The sequence below is a fragment of the Euphorbia lathyris genome, chromosome 8 (genome assembly GCF_963576675.1).
Source record: "Euphorbia lathyris chromosome 8, ddEupLath1.1, whole genome shotgun sequence".
NCBI lineage: Eukaryota > Viridiplantae > Streptophyta > Magnoliopsida > Malpighiales > Euphorbiaceae > Euphorbia > Euphorbia lathyris.
Genome location: NC_088917.1, coordinates 24,628,473 through 24,643,503, shown reverse-complemented (window position 1 = coordinate 24,643,503; position 15,031 = coordinate 24,628,473). Strand labels below are relative to the sequence as shown.

Below are 15,031 nucleotides of genomic sequence, written 5' to 3'. Positions count from 1 at the left end.
ATGTCGTTCTAAACAATTTTAATTCTTGAATATTTTTATTTTGAGGTCTTTAATGGTTATTTTGATGAGTTAGTTAAAATTAAATCGCCATAGATATTAAAAAGTGTAAACTTTAAAAGTCATACCGTTATTTCTACCCAAAAAAAAGTCATACCGTTAAAAATTGAGTATAATTTACCCATTTCCTTCTATAATTACAATACTTAACGCCACACAACACAAATTAAACAAATTAAGAAAAAAACCCAAAATCCTAACTTTTTTCATAACTAAACCAATTTAACTTTTCATGTAAATGTACCGACACTCCTAGCTCCATTATTTATCTTAATTTAAATATTTATTAATTTGATACATTAAATCATCTTATAAATTATAGCTATGCAAATTCAGCTCATATTAATCTAAACAGTGAGATCCGTTTGGTTTACGTGCTATTTGCTATTTGCTATTTACTATTTGTTGTTTAATTATTAGTGTTTGATAAAATTATGATCAGTATTCTAAAAATCGGCCAAGGCAACCGTCTAGGCAGAGATTTTTAGAACACCGTCCCAATTTCCATTAGTCGGGCGGCATAAATCGGTTGACCGATTTTTGGTCTCCTAAGAGGTCTCAGAAGGTCCTAGGCGGGTCTAGACGGCTCCCAGGCGGTCCCAGGCGGCCCTTTTGAAAAAACTGGCCCTTAAATTTTATGTTAATTTTTTTAATTTTAAATAAAATATTAAAACAAAAAAATAAAAAAACTTAAACTATCAAATGTATTTTTAAGAATATTTATTTTATTTTATTTTGACATATTTTATTATAAATGTTATTTTATTGATCTATTTGTTATTTTTCTTATGGAAATTAATGTAAATAATATTACAATATGTATGCTTTTCCATCCTAAATATTTTATATTATTATTTTTACATAGTATAATCCATATATTAATTGTATTTATATAATATTTTATTTAATAAAAAATACAAAATATACAAATCTGATTAATCCCGATTAATCCCCGATTAATCAATAAGGGCCATGTCTGTCTGACTAGTGCCCAATGTCTTTTACAACCTTGACTATAATTGTCTGTTGTTGTTAGTATGTATATGCCTAATATGGATATGATTTAAATAAATATATAAAATAAATTCTAAAAATAACTTTTTAATTCCAATTTTATTGTTTTCATATTTGACGAATCTAAGAATTTAGAGACCATAATTTGATTGCATAGTTATTAAATAATAATCATAATTTGCAAACAAGAACCATAAGACAAAAGAAATTAAAAAACATAGTGTATCTAGGACTGCAAAATCCATTCAAATTCAACTGATTAGAAGCATTAATTTTTCAACTGATTACAAGAAATCAAAATTCGATCCAACTAAACTTATTATAAGAAATCAAAATGCAATCAAATTCCAATAGGAGGGAAAAGAAAAGGACGAGCCTTGGACACCAGAATTAATCTTTCAACTGCGAAACATAAGAGGAGAAGAACCAATCTTGCAACTGATATTTATAGAACAACTATTGGAAGAAAACCCAAGAGGAGAAGAAATGTTAATAGAAGAACCAATCGATGCCATTAGATACAAGATGAGAAACAATCGTTCAAAGGAGCCAAGCAAAGAGTTCAGGGGCTTCAAACCCGTTCAGAGGAGCCAAAGAGGAAAGAATCGTATTATTAAAGAGAGCAAAAAAATAACGTGAACAGGAGATCCAAAAAGTAGGAAATACATGCTGTCGGGAAAAGCAGATTTTCAGACCTAAAACAACAATAATAGTTTTCAACCAAACACCCTAAACTCTCATTTTCAATGTGAAACAACAAACAAGAAGAGAAAAAGTAGGAAACAAACACCACTTTAGTTGTGAACATGAAACTTAATTAAAAATATACAATTCATTTAATCCGAGTATATACAATAAAATTATAGGTAGAAAAAAATAGGGAAATTTACACAGAAATTCAGATTTGAAAAATTATTTACAACTATGTCAAGTACTAATTTAAATAATATGAAACTAAGACATATTTTTCGTATATTTTAAAAACTATGTTTTATGAATTAGATGTGTAAGATATATTTTTTTGGGTTTAGAATTTATGAATTGAGGTCTAAAATTTATAACTTAGGGCAAAAAATCATAATTTATTTGTGATATATAGAAAATAATGACATATTGAAAATTAAGTTTTGTGATATGATTTAATTATAATTTTATAATCAGATTTGATTTTCTTAAAAAATATATATATTAATAATTAATTAATTAATGTTATATAATAATAACAAAAGCCACACATTTTTATCTACATTTTAAAATATCGTTAGGTTAGCGGAAAAGATATATATATATCTAGGACTGCAAAATCATAGTGCATAGGACTGCAAAATCAGAGCGTATCTAGGACTGCAAAATCCATTCAAATTCAACTGATTAGAAGAATCAATTTTTCAACTGATTACAAGAAATCAAAATTCAATCAAACTAAACTTAATAGAGAAATCAAAATGCAATCAAATTCCAATAGGAGGGAAAGAAAATAATGAACCTTGGACACCAGAACTAATCTTTCAACTGCAAAACACAAGAGAAGAAGAACCAATCTTATAACTGATAACTAAGGGATGTAATCAAAAGAAAACCCGAGAGGAGAAGAAACGTTCATAGAAGAACCAAGCAATGCCATCATATACAAGATGAGAAACAACTGTTCAGAGGAGCCAAGCAAAGGGTTCAGCGGGCTTCAAAACCGTTCAGAGGAACCAAAGAGAGAAAAATCGTATTATTAAAGAGAGAAAAAAATAACATGAACAAGAGATCCAAAAAGTAGGAAGTACATGCTGTCGGGAAAAGCAATTTTTCATACCTAAAACAATTAATAGTTTTTAACCAAACACTCTAAACTCTCATTTTCAATGTGAAACAACAAACAAGAAGAAAAAAAGTAGAAAACAAACACCACCTTAGTCGTGAACATGAAGAATAATTAAAAATATACAATTCATTTAATTCGAGTATATACAAAAAATTTATAGGTAGAAAAAATATCTATTAATAATTAATTAATTAATGTTATAAAAGAATAACAAAAGCCACACATTTTTATCTACATTTTAAAATTAGTTAGTTAACCTAACGGATATATATAATTAATTGGAGTACATACGGTAGAAAAAAGATGATTTGTTCATAATTAATTAATTAATGTCTGATAGTGATAAAAGAAACCACATATTTTGTTATCTATATTTTCATATTTATTCAGAAATAATCAATATATATAACTGAGAATAATAGAAAATGGGTATTCTAAAAGCTACCCACACAGACAATCATTCTTATATATATAACTGAATCTGTTACAATTACAACTCATCAGTACTAGAAAGTTCTATTTTATTATTAGTCATCAAATCTAATGGGCTTACGAGCCCTTCTCTGGCTCTTTCTCACAATTCGTGTGTCCGGAAAGCCATTTTCTCTATATCACAGAGTTTGATACCCAATTGATGATATCCAGCTCGTAAATCTAGTTTTGAGAAGTATTTAGCTCTATGTAATTCGTCGACAGTGGGAATTGGAAACCGATCTTTGATGGTTACAGCATTTAAAGCTCTATAGTCAACACAAAATCGCCAAGTCCCGTCTTTCTTTTTAACCAACAAAACTAGAGATGAAAAGGGACTTTGGCTTGGACGAATAATACCATCAGTGAGCATCTCCTTAATGAGTTTTTCGATTTCTGCCTTTTGGAAATGGAGGTATCTGTACGGTCGAACATTGACTGGGGTTGTATTGGGAATTAAAGGATTTTGATGATCAAATGGCCTTTGGGGTGGAAGACCTTTAGGAATGGCAAAAATAAAGGAAAATTGGTCTAGAAGAGTTTGGAGATCAGTGGGATACGGTGTGGTCTCCTTAGGGTTTGGTGGAATTAAAGCTTCAGAGGTGGAATTGGACAAAGAAGGTAACATGACTATGTGGAAGAAGGACATTATGCTAGAAGTATGGATTGTGTGATTAAGTTGTTGAAAGGAATACTGGGCCAAATGAGGCTGCCTGAGGCATGTTAATGTGACTTGGGCTTCTTTGTAATTAAATGTCATGTATAGTTCCAGATAATCAAAAGTAATTGGGCCCAAAGAAGCTAGCCATTGAACTCCTAACACAACATCAGCCCCATATATAGGCAGCAAATAAAGTTCTACAGGAAAGCAAGATTCAGCCATGGAAATGGTTACCTGCAAACAACGACCACCACAAGCAAGTGAGTCCCCATTTCCAACTGTCACGTTCATGTGGTTGGAGGGCTGAATAGCTAAATTAAGCTTCTGAGCAATCCTCGTTTGTATGAAATTGTGAGTGGAGCCGCCATCAATAAGAATAATGACCACTTGACCCTTAATTTTTCCTTCAATTCTTATAGTGTTGGGTATAAACCGACCTTCCAAAGCATGCAAGGAAATTGATGGCATGTCTGGTTTATTAATTTGAGCATGGCTTGGGACAATTTCAAGCTCAATTGGTTCAGTGGGTGTGATGGGTTCACCAATCTCAACATCCTCATTTGCCAGCAGACATAAAAATTGATTGGATTTACATCGGTGCCCCAGAGTAAATTTCTCCTCGCAGTTGAAACAGAGGCCCTTTTCACGCCGTGCTGCCATTTCGGTAGGTGTGAGTCATTTAATAGGTAATTTGGGTTTGTTGGGAGAGGAAGGTACCGACGGAGGTACGGACAGATGGGTTACTGGATTTCGTGCAAGAATATAGCGTGGTAAGACTTGGCGTTTAGCTGCCAACTTGTCTTCAACTAATTTTGCCTGACCCATGGCTTCAGATAATGTTGGGGGCTTAAGCAAATACAATTCTCTTTGGATTTCAGGTTTTAGGCCAGAGAGGAAGTAGTTTAGGAGGTTGGTATGTGAAAGAGTGGTAGTTTGGGTAGAGAGGGTTTCAAATTCAACCATGTAGGCTGAAACGGATGTAGTTTGGTATAGTTTATATAGGGAGGCTTCATGATTTTGGAATTCAGATGGACCAAAACGCAAAGTAATAGCTCTGGTAAAGGCTTCCCATGTTGTGAGCTGCTTAGTGCGATGCATCCATCGAAATCAGACCAAAGAATCTCCAGTCATATAGAATGAAGCTATATTTAATTTCTCTGAGGGAGATGTACTATGATAGGTAAAAAACCTTTCAATTTGGAATAACCAGTCCAAAACCTTATCTCTTGAGAACACAGGAATATCAAGTTTTGGAAGTCTAGGTTGAGATGGTGGTCGGTTTTCATATTGATTGGTATTGGTATTGGTATTGGTATTGGAAGAGGAAAATGAAGTGGGAGATGGTGGGTTAGGTAGCAGGGGTGGAGCTGGCTGTTTCTCTAGTCGAGCTAGTTTGAGTACAATATCTGAAAGAACGGTTTGTTGTGATGCCATAGATTTTTGAAGCGACTCAGAAACAGTTAATGTTTGAGAAATTGCAGAAGAATGTTCGTGAACAGTAGCAAGAATAGAATCAAATTGGGAAACAATGGTGTTCTGAGATTGAAGCTGGTCTGTAACCTTGGCCAAGGATTCCTCTAACGCCTTATAACGAGTAACCATTCCGTCTCCTATGGAGTTCAACTCTCAATGAAAGCACCAAATGTTGTTGATTAGAGGTAGAAGAAGGAGAAATATAGGAAGAAGGTAAGAATAAGAAGAGAATAAGAAGAGGGGACAAAGAATAACAGAAAATGGGTATTCTAAAAGCTACCCACATAGACAACCATTCTCATATATATAACTGAATCTGTTACAATTACAGCTCATCAGTACTAGAAAGTTCTATTTTATTATTAGTCATCAAATCTAGTGGGCTTACGGGCCCTTCTCTAGCTCTTTCTCACAATTGCCTGATCATTAGGTGCAACAAAGAAAGAAGATGACTTGTTAATAATTATGTCACACAGTAATAAAAGAACACACAGTTTATAATTAAATGTTTTAGTATTCGTTTCGTTAACCAACAAAAGCGATCAATATATGTAATCTGAGTACATAAAGGTTTTATATAACTGAAAAAGAAGATGATCTGCCAATAATTAATTAATGTCATGCAATAATAAAAGAACCACATATTTTTAACTAAATGTTAATGTTCATTCTATTAACCAATTAATCGAATCAATTTATATACAATCTAAATACATACAAATGTTTTATAAGTGGAAAAAAAATGACTTATTAATTAATTAGTGTCACACATTAATAAAAGAAGGCACATGTTTTTATTTAAATTTCAATATTCGTTCTGTATTAACTAAGAGAAGCGATTAATATATATAATTTGAGTAATACAAAAGTTTTATAAATGATAAGAAGATGATCTTTCAATAACTCATTAATGTCAGACAATAATAGAAAAGCCACACATTTTTAACTAAATTTTAATACTGTTAACCAACAAAAGCGTGTGCGCAATTTTTTTTTTAAAAAAAAAAACCAACAAAAGCGATAATATATATATATAATCTAAGTACATACAAAAAAAAATTAGAAAGAAAGAAGATGATCCGTTAATAATTAATTAATGCCACTCATTAATAAAAAAAAGCCACATGTTTCTAACTAAATTTCAATATTTATTCCATTAACTAACAGAAGTGATCAAAATATATATATTTAGTTCGAGTACATACAAAAAAAATTATCGGTGGAAAGAAGATGATAGGTCAATAATCTATTAATTTTACACTTTTAATAAAAGAACCCATACAGTCTTAATTAAATCTCAATATTTATTCCGTTAACCAACAGAATCGATATATATCGTTGGTTAACGGAATCGATATATATATATATATATATATATATATATATATATATATATATATATATATATATATATATATAGGGTTTAAACAAAATAATGGATATACATATACACATATATAATTTGTCCTTAAATGGTGGATATACATATACATATATAATTTGTCCTAAAATACAAATACTACAGTATAAGTAATCATTTTTCTCTCTACATGTATATATTTGCAGACAAGGTGCTGTTATTACATGGGTTAATGTCTGCTTCAAGTTGAAGTTTCTTTCATTTCTTTTATATAATTATTTTTCTTTTGTTTTATATATATGATTAACATATCAAATACTTCTTTAAAAAAATATATACCAGATACTTCAATTTAGTCTAAAAAACCAACTGACTCCATGAATTTACAAAATATCTCGTTAGTCTCTTAAACTTACTTAAAATAACTTGTTAGATTTGTTTAAAATAATATATAACCCTACTAAACTTGTTTAAAATAATCTATTAATCTTCGAACGTGTTTAAAGGTGACATAATTTTTTATTCAAATTTGCTTTTATTATGTTTGAAATTAATCATATCATTTTAAGCGAGTTCGGAAAATTAACGGAAACTAAAATAGAAGTATATATATAATAAAAAATAGAAAAAAGAAAGGGGGGTGGTGGTGGTCCATCAAGTACACTGCTCAATTGCCTTGCATATCAAGCAACCCTCTAATTCCTCTCTCTCTGCAACATTCATGGCTAAAGAATCATCATCACCACTCCATCTCATTACCCATGTGAGTTCCTACCTTTCCTTTTTTTCATTATTTCTATTTCCCCCCTTAAACTTTTTTATTTTTTTTAATCTCAAATTTATATAATTACCTGTTACTAATTACCAAATATATATCGTATTTCTTACTCAAACTTCACTCCCTGTGTTTTTTTATATATACATATATGATCATCTACAGATTTTATTTATACCCTTTTCTTTTATACTAACCAATAAAGGGTGGGTTTTTGTCATGGTTTTTCCTTTTTCTTTTTGATTAAATTAGTATAATACGATATGGTTTTTTTTTTTTTTTTTGAATAACGTAACAGCTGTGAAGGCCGTTTCTTTCCTTTTTTGCTTTACTAGTCAAAGAGTTAACTTATGTTTTTTTTTTTTTTGTCTAGAGAGAGAAAGGGCTAATTTAAATTAATTTCTTATTTTTTTTAATATTTTTGTTTCTCTCACATAAACCGCTTGTTAAAATAGGAAAAAATGCTTAAAGACCTTGAGAATACCCTTTTCCTTTTTTTTGCTTCAGTTAAAGTTAGACACTAGAGAGAGCAAATTCTGGTGTTTTCCATGGTTAAAGCAGGTTTTATACCTCACTTCTTCTTCTCACAGTTTCCTCTTCTTCTCTCTTCTGCTCTATAGTTTCCTCAAGTCTTTTCTCTATTACTATATATATAAATTTTCAAACTTTATCAATTATTCCCAGTTTTTATCCTATTTCCTCTTCTGGGTTTTCTTCATTCAGCTTTAGGGTTGGTTTTACATGTGTTAAAACTACATATTTATGCATAAAGTTTGTATCTTTATCTTTATCTTCATCTTCATCATCTTATGATCAGATCTCCAATAGCAGGATATGAGTGGAGGAGTTTTGTATGAAGTTGATAGTTTGATGATACAAAATTTCAAGAGCTTGAGAGAAAGAAGATAGTAAGTATTAATAGTTGTCGGGTTTTTGAGGCGCTGTAAAGAGATGAGTAAGAGCAACTTAAGCTCAATCAGTAGCTCTGATCTCATAGATGCTAAGCTTGAAGAGCATCAGCTTTGTGGATCCAAACACTGCCCCGGTTGTGGACACAAGCTTGAAGGAAAGCCGGTAATAATTATAATATCTCTTTAAGATTTTTGAACTAAAGAAATAAGAATATTATTGCAAAGAAAAAAAAAAAAACCAAGAATTATGCTTCATGTTTTATTCTCAAATCTTTTTTCTTTTTCTTTTCTTTTTTTGAGCATAACCAAATTCAACTAAACTAAACCTTTGTTTTCTCTTCTTTGGCCTCTCTTACTAGACTTTATTTAATTAAATTACTTCCGGCTAAATTATCGCATTTCAGGATTGGTTAGGTCTACCAGCAGGAGTGAAATTTGATCCAACTGACCAAGAACTGATAGAACACCTTGAAGCAAAAGTAGAAGCCAAAGACATGAAATCTCACCCTTTGATTGATGAGTTCATCCCCACCATTGAAGGAGAAGATGGGATTTGTTATACCCATCCTGAAAAACTTCCAGGTCTATCTTTTTTAAAACTCTCTCTCTATAAATTTCTTACCTTTCTTGCCCAATTTTATATATAGTGTCTTAAGTTAGTTACACCTAACTGAGCCTAATTATTCTTTTCTCCCAGGAGTTACAAGAGATGGATTAAGCAGACATTTTTTCCACAGGCCATCAAAAGCATATACAACAGGAACAAGAAAAAGAAGGAAAATTCAAACAGAATGTGACCTTCAAGGAGGAGAAACAAGGTGGCATAAAACAGGCAAAACAAGGCCAGTAATGGTGAATGGAAAACAGAAAGGGTGCAAGAAAATCTTAGTCCTCTACACGAATTTCGGGAAGAATCGGAAGCCGGAGAAGACGAATTGGGTTATGCATCAATACCATCTTGGACAGCATGAGGAAGAGAAAGAAGGAGAGCTTGTGGTTTCTAAGATATTTTATCAGACACAACCAAGACAGTGTAATTGGACTGATAGAAGTGCAATTACAGGAGAAGGAGGAAGTAGTGATCCTAATAGTAGAAGGGATAATAGTGGTGGTAGTGGAAGTTGTTCTTCTAAAGAGATAAATATTCCACAGAGAGATCATGAAATTACTGCTGCTGCTGCTGCATTATCTAGTTACACTGCCATGGATATTCAACAGTTAAAATCTGATCATTTTGGATATCCTCCGTTTAGAAAAGCCTTTGATGAGGTACATTTTCTTTTACCCTTTTGATTGTTTTCTACCTCTATAATCCCCATTTCAAGAAAAGATTGAATCTTTATCACTCTAAGATTGAAATGAACATTAACTTTTTCATTTCAATGTGAGGGTGACTGACGGTTTTACTTGGGTTCGATTTCTACTATCGTTGTTGGAGTCTCCATAAGTGGAGCTGTATCTAGTTTTTATTACACCCTATAAGAACCTCAGCAAACAACCCTATATGTAATTTTAAGAAGTATTCTAAATTTTTTCCGAAGAAATTCTACTATGGTCCCGGTCAATTGGACCTTACCAATAGAAATATGACAACTGTTCATTTTCTTTTCTTACACCAATCATCTCCTAAGGAGTTGACATGTTTCTCTATTTATTGGTTGGATCCATTGCATCCTGTCCATAATAGAAGTTCTCAATTTTTTTCTGCAGTATTTAAGCGCTCTTTTAAATTCCTTTTTGGCCTTGAATTTTTCCCTAGTCCCGCATTAGAGATACCCTCTTACCTCAAACTTTTTATAACAAAAACAAAAAAGGTTCAATCGGACGATATAATAACTAAATTAATCACTTAAAATTAATACGTAAATATTACTAAATATTATTAACTAATATTTTAAATTCAATGCTTATTCTTTTTCTAAGGAGGATCAATACTCGTTCTTAAATTTCCTTTATTATGTCTCGAACCTAAATCTCTTAAAACGGCTTTTACTACTAAACTAACACTTATTTTCGGTATTCATTAAACAATTACATCATTTAATATTTATAATATTTAAAGCCCACCACTCAAAATGACCAAGTTATCAAACACCAATTTTTTTGGTTCAACATCCTCATCACATTGGTCCCATATTAGGGATGGAGTTTAGAAAGTTCTATGAAAAATTACTTCTTAATTGCTTGCAAATTGAGCATGAATAAGACCTTACTTGATCATCTTGGTTAGCTAAAGATTGAAACTTTTGGTACCTACTAAAAATGTAAAGTAACATTAAAATCAACCCAATATTCAAAATGGGTAAGAAAATGAATTGAAAACCGTGTGAAAATGGACTAGCTAGCAAACAACTGGGTTCAAAGAGGGTATGTCAATTTTCAGGTGGGGATAGCAGAAGCTTCTACGGCAAGGGAAGGCCCAGTAGTATCTGGCACGTGCGATGAGATTCGAGAACACCATCAAAGACAGCAGCAGCAGCAGCAGCATCATGTGACCCATGATCATCATCATCATCAACATCAACAGCCACATCATCACCATATACACCACCAGATTGCTACGACAGCGTTTCATATCAGTAGGCCTTCACATCCCATTTCCACCATCATGTCTCCTCCACCTCTACATCATACATCCATCATTCTTGATGATGATCCTTATCATGTCTCCAGATTAATGCTTCAAAACGAAATCCAGGTACATCCTTCTGCTTTAATTCAACCTTTTTTCCATTGTATCTAACATAACTAATGTTCCGGGATCAACTGATCCGGACCACTTAGAAGATGACATGTCAATAATATGCTAACGTGATGACATGTCAATAATGTGCTAACGTGTCACCGTTTAAATGGTTTAAAAAGAGTTATAGAAATTATAGAAATTTTGTCAAACATATAAAAAACTTATACGAGAGTCAAAAGAGTTTGACTAATTAGCTGAGCTAAGGAAAGTAGGCTGCCTATGAAATAGAGGAGCCAACTACTTCATGACTCTCTCTCTAGATGTGCATAACAATTAACAAAAATGTAATCTAAGTGTTTTTTTTTTTTTTTTTTTTAAAATAGTTATAGTGTTATAATCGTGTTATACAAATTTGTACATTTTAGGTGATTCTATATATTATAAATATAACAAAAATAATAGTTATATGAGTCAGATTGTAAGTTATTTATATATCTATTTATATGGCAGGAAATTTAGGAGCTTAATGTATAATTACACACCTGACCTTACAATATTTTGCGGTTTGCCGTTTGCCATTTGATATTTTATATTTACATTTTGATTCACCACACATCTGAAATTTGTCAATTTAAATCTATTACACACCTGAATTTGCTAATTTTAGACATTCGACATCCTTATTTACTAATTTAGTATCAAGAATTAAAAAACATATTGCATGCTATATCGATTTGAAATTTGTCAAATCATCAAATAAATGTGTCAGAGGTCCAAATTGGACAAGTTTAGATGCGCAATTGTTTAAATTGATAAGTTCACATATTCAATTGGTTCAATATAAGTATCAAAAGCTAAACAGTAAAAAAAATTACAAGTTTAAACGTGCAATTATATATTAAATCAAATTTAGTGGAAGCTAATTAAATTGAGACTTAGAGTTGGTTATAGAGTGAGCTGAATTAGGAGGAAATTCTACAGTGGTCCGAGACTAATCGGTGCTGAACTATTATATATCAATAATTGTATTGACGTATCATTATCGGAATACTTTAGGACCAGTTTGATCCCGGACCATTAGAAATTTTGGGGAATTGGGCACAAGAAATTGCCTTTTTGACATGTGAAATCTCATAGAAAGACATGATGATTAAGATTTAGGAATTTTCTTTTTGTCTTTTTGAACAAATGATACAGCAGCAGCAGCAGCAACAGCAGCATCACCACCAAGAGCAGCAGCAGCAACATCATAAAATGGTAGGAAGGTCTGCATCTGGTCTAGAAGAACTCATAATGGGCTGCACATCAGCTGATATAAAAGAAGTGAGTATGATCTTTTTGACTCTGAAACCCATGAGCTCTTGTTTCTCATAATTAAAAATAAAAAAAAAACTTTATTATTTAAATTAAAGATATAGAATCCATAAAAACCTTTTCTTTTTCTCTTTATCTCTCTTTAATTTATATATATATATATATATTCTTTTTCATTTTTAGAGATTAATTATAGAGTATCATTAAAAAGGAATAATATAGGCATATTAGTGTACTAGTATCTTTTTGTTACCTCACTGTAAAGAAGGGCATAATTCTCAAGAATTAAATTTTACAAAAGGGAAACAGATAAGAAATTAGTTGCTTTTGCATGTTATAATTCACCTTATCTAAATAAAAAGAGAATGTCTTTTCCAAAGTATAGTTAGTTTATTATAACATTTCTTTAGTTTGAACTTCAATTTCATTCATATAGATAAAAAAAAACTACCCCAAAAATATAGGAAATCACAGACCATTCATCTTTGAACTTAACAGCTAGCTAGAATCTTTGAAGTGGGAAAGAAAAAATTAAACTTTCAGCAGATTTCTTTGAATTAGATGCTGATTTAAAGGATTACCAAAAACAACAAACCCTTTTCTTCTCTTGTTTAATGAAATTTTGTGATAATTTAAGTGATCCAAAGTATATTTAAGAATAAAAAAGTTCTCCAATGTTGGTTGGAATAGTTGAGAGCTCTTTTCCCTTAAGTAAGGCTTTATTTTCGAGTTTTGTGTACCGCGAAAACAATTATTGAGAGAGACCTATGTTGCACGGAAACTCTTCTTCATTAACATTTCCGTTTTTGGTGTCGGTTTCCCGTTTCTTTTCCATTTCCATTACCGTTTCTTAGATAATTTTTCTTAGAAATAACTTATTCCCGTATCCATTTCTGTGCAACATAGAGAAAAATTCTTAACCCTTTAAGGGTTCTTTAGCGCCAAAAATATCTATTATTATTATTATTATTATTATTATTATTATTATTATCCTTGATATAGCTCCGTATACGAATGCTTCCCGGACTTGAAAAGCATACAACACATACTCATCTTCCTATTTGTTGAAATTCCATCAATATATAGGGTAACCAAGATTTAAATCCTCACACACTTGTTCTAAAAGGGATAACGTATCAAGGAATCATTTAACCTAAATTAAAAGAAATACCAAAAGAGTGAAAACTCAGCTAATAGTTAAGACACAATCGTAGATTGCAATGTGTACAATTCAACCCATACCGTCATGTGTTTTTAATTTCACAAATTAATGAGCTTGACAAAACTCGAACCTTCGACTGTTTGGTCCAATATGGACGGATACCATGTCATGGAACCATTGAACTAAACTCTCAAGCTAATAGTTAAGGCCCAATACTAGATTTTATATTAATATCTGACAGAAACTTCCCTTCATTTTATTGTTCTTTTAGTGGAAATTATCTGTTCAAACCCTAACCCTAATTTTGTTGGTTGCAGGAATCATCCATTAATCCAAACCCACAAGAAGCTGAATGGTTGAAATATTCCTTCTGGCCAGACCCTTCGGACAACCAAGATCATCATGGATAGCTAGCTACAAAATATTTAATACAGAATAAACAACAAAAAAACCTTTCAAGACAAGACAACACAACATCATTAAGATCATCATTATAGTACTTGAAGAACAAGATGCCTACAAATCAAAACCATCTATCCATAGCCATGGTTTGCTCTTTTTCCTTCTTTTCTTTATCGCCCAGAAATTCTACCGTAGTTCGGGAACAGTTGGTCCTGAATCACTCAGGTGTTGACGTGTCACTACCTGAATCAATTAATCCGGGACCATTGTAGAAATTTTTCATTTGAATTAGCTCTTAGCTGAACTAACTGCACACAAATACTCCATGTTGAAAAAGAAAGAAAGAAAGGAAAGAAAGGAAGAAAAAGAAAGGCTGCTGTGTACTGACAATAGAAGGAGAACCAAAGACCCAAAGCAAAAAGATCTCCATGCATGAAAATCATCACCACATTATCATTTTATGTCTTCTTATATATATATATATATGGTTATATTTTTATTATTTTATTATTTTTAAGACATTTGTATAAGTTCTTTTATTGTTCTTTTGAAACGAAAGAAAAAATTACCATATAGTTTGTGCAAATTGCAGGGAAATACTTTGTTAATTTCTTGTGCTTAGTCACTTTTTAGTAAAATACAATTGATGTTTCTCCTTTTTGGGAATGAAAATGTACACATTTATTTATCTCATTCTTCTCTTATTTTTATTTTTATTTTTAAATTTCCATTTCTTTTCATATCATTAATTCAAGAAATATTTTGAAGGCGGGAATGCATTCTAGGTAATTCATTATTCAAATAATAGAACTATATGATTTTATTAAAGTTTTCATTATTCAAATAATAGAACTATATGATTTTATTAAAGTTTGCAACACTACACTAGCTACAACGTGCTTGCTTTTAGTTTGTTTATATATAATTGATTT

General features: G+C 31.4%; 1 protein-coding gene across 4 annotated transcripts; it reads left to right on the top strand.

Annotated features, from left to right (window-relative positions):
- Positions 1-8,040: 8,040 nt before the first annotated feature.
- Positions 8,041-14,771, top strand: LOC136202008 (NAC domain-containing protein 75-like). Of its 4 annotated transcripts, none has more exons than XM_065992422.1 (7): positions 8,047-8,185; positions 8,456-8,698; positions 8,940-9,117; positions 9,233-9,804; positions 10,919-11,233; positions 12,419-12,544; positions 14,015-14,771. In XM_065992422.1, the coding sequence occupies exons 2-7, from the start codon at positions 8,576-8,578 to the stop codon at positions 14,105-14,107; spliced, it is 1,407 nt and encodes a 468-aa protein (XP_065848494.1). In that variant the 5' UTR covers positions 8,047-8,185; positions 8,456-8,575; the 3' UTR covers positions 14,108-14,771. The 4 variants fall into 4 exon arrangements, with proteins under 4 accessions (XP_065848496.1, XP_065848492.1, XP_065848494.1 ...); XM_065992421.1 differs by having other exon boundaries at positions 8,442-8,698; XM_065992424.1 differs by having other exon boundaries at positions 8,041-8,698; positions 12,422-12,544.
- The last annotated feature ends 260 nt before the right edge of the window (positions 14,772-15,031 follow it).

Excerpts from the sequence above, each read along its gene's own strand:
- LOC136202008 (XM_065992420.1), top strand. The coding sequence starts at position 8,576 with ATGAGTAAGAGCAACTTAAGCTCAATCAGTAGCTCTGATCTCATAGAT. Across the intron at positions 9,805-10,918 it reads TTAGAAAAGCCTTTGATGAG|GTGGGGATAGCAGAAGCTTC; the intron begins GTACATTTTCTT and ends GTCAATTTTCAG. Across the intron at positions 12,545-14,014 it reads CATCAGCTGATATAAAAGAA|GAATCATCCATTAATCCAAA; the intron begins GTGAGTATGATC and ends TGTTGGTTGCAG.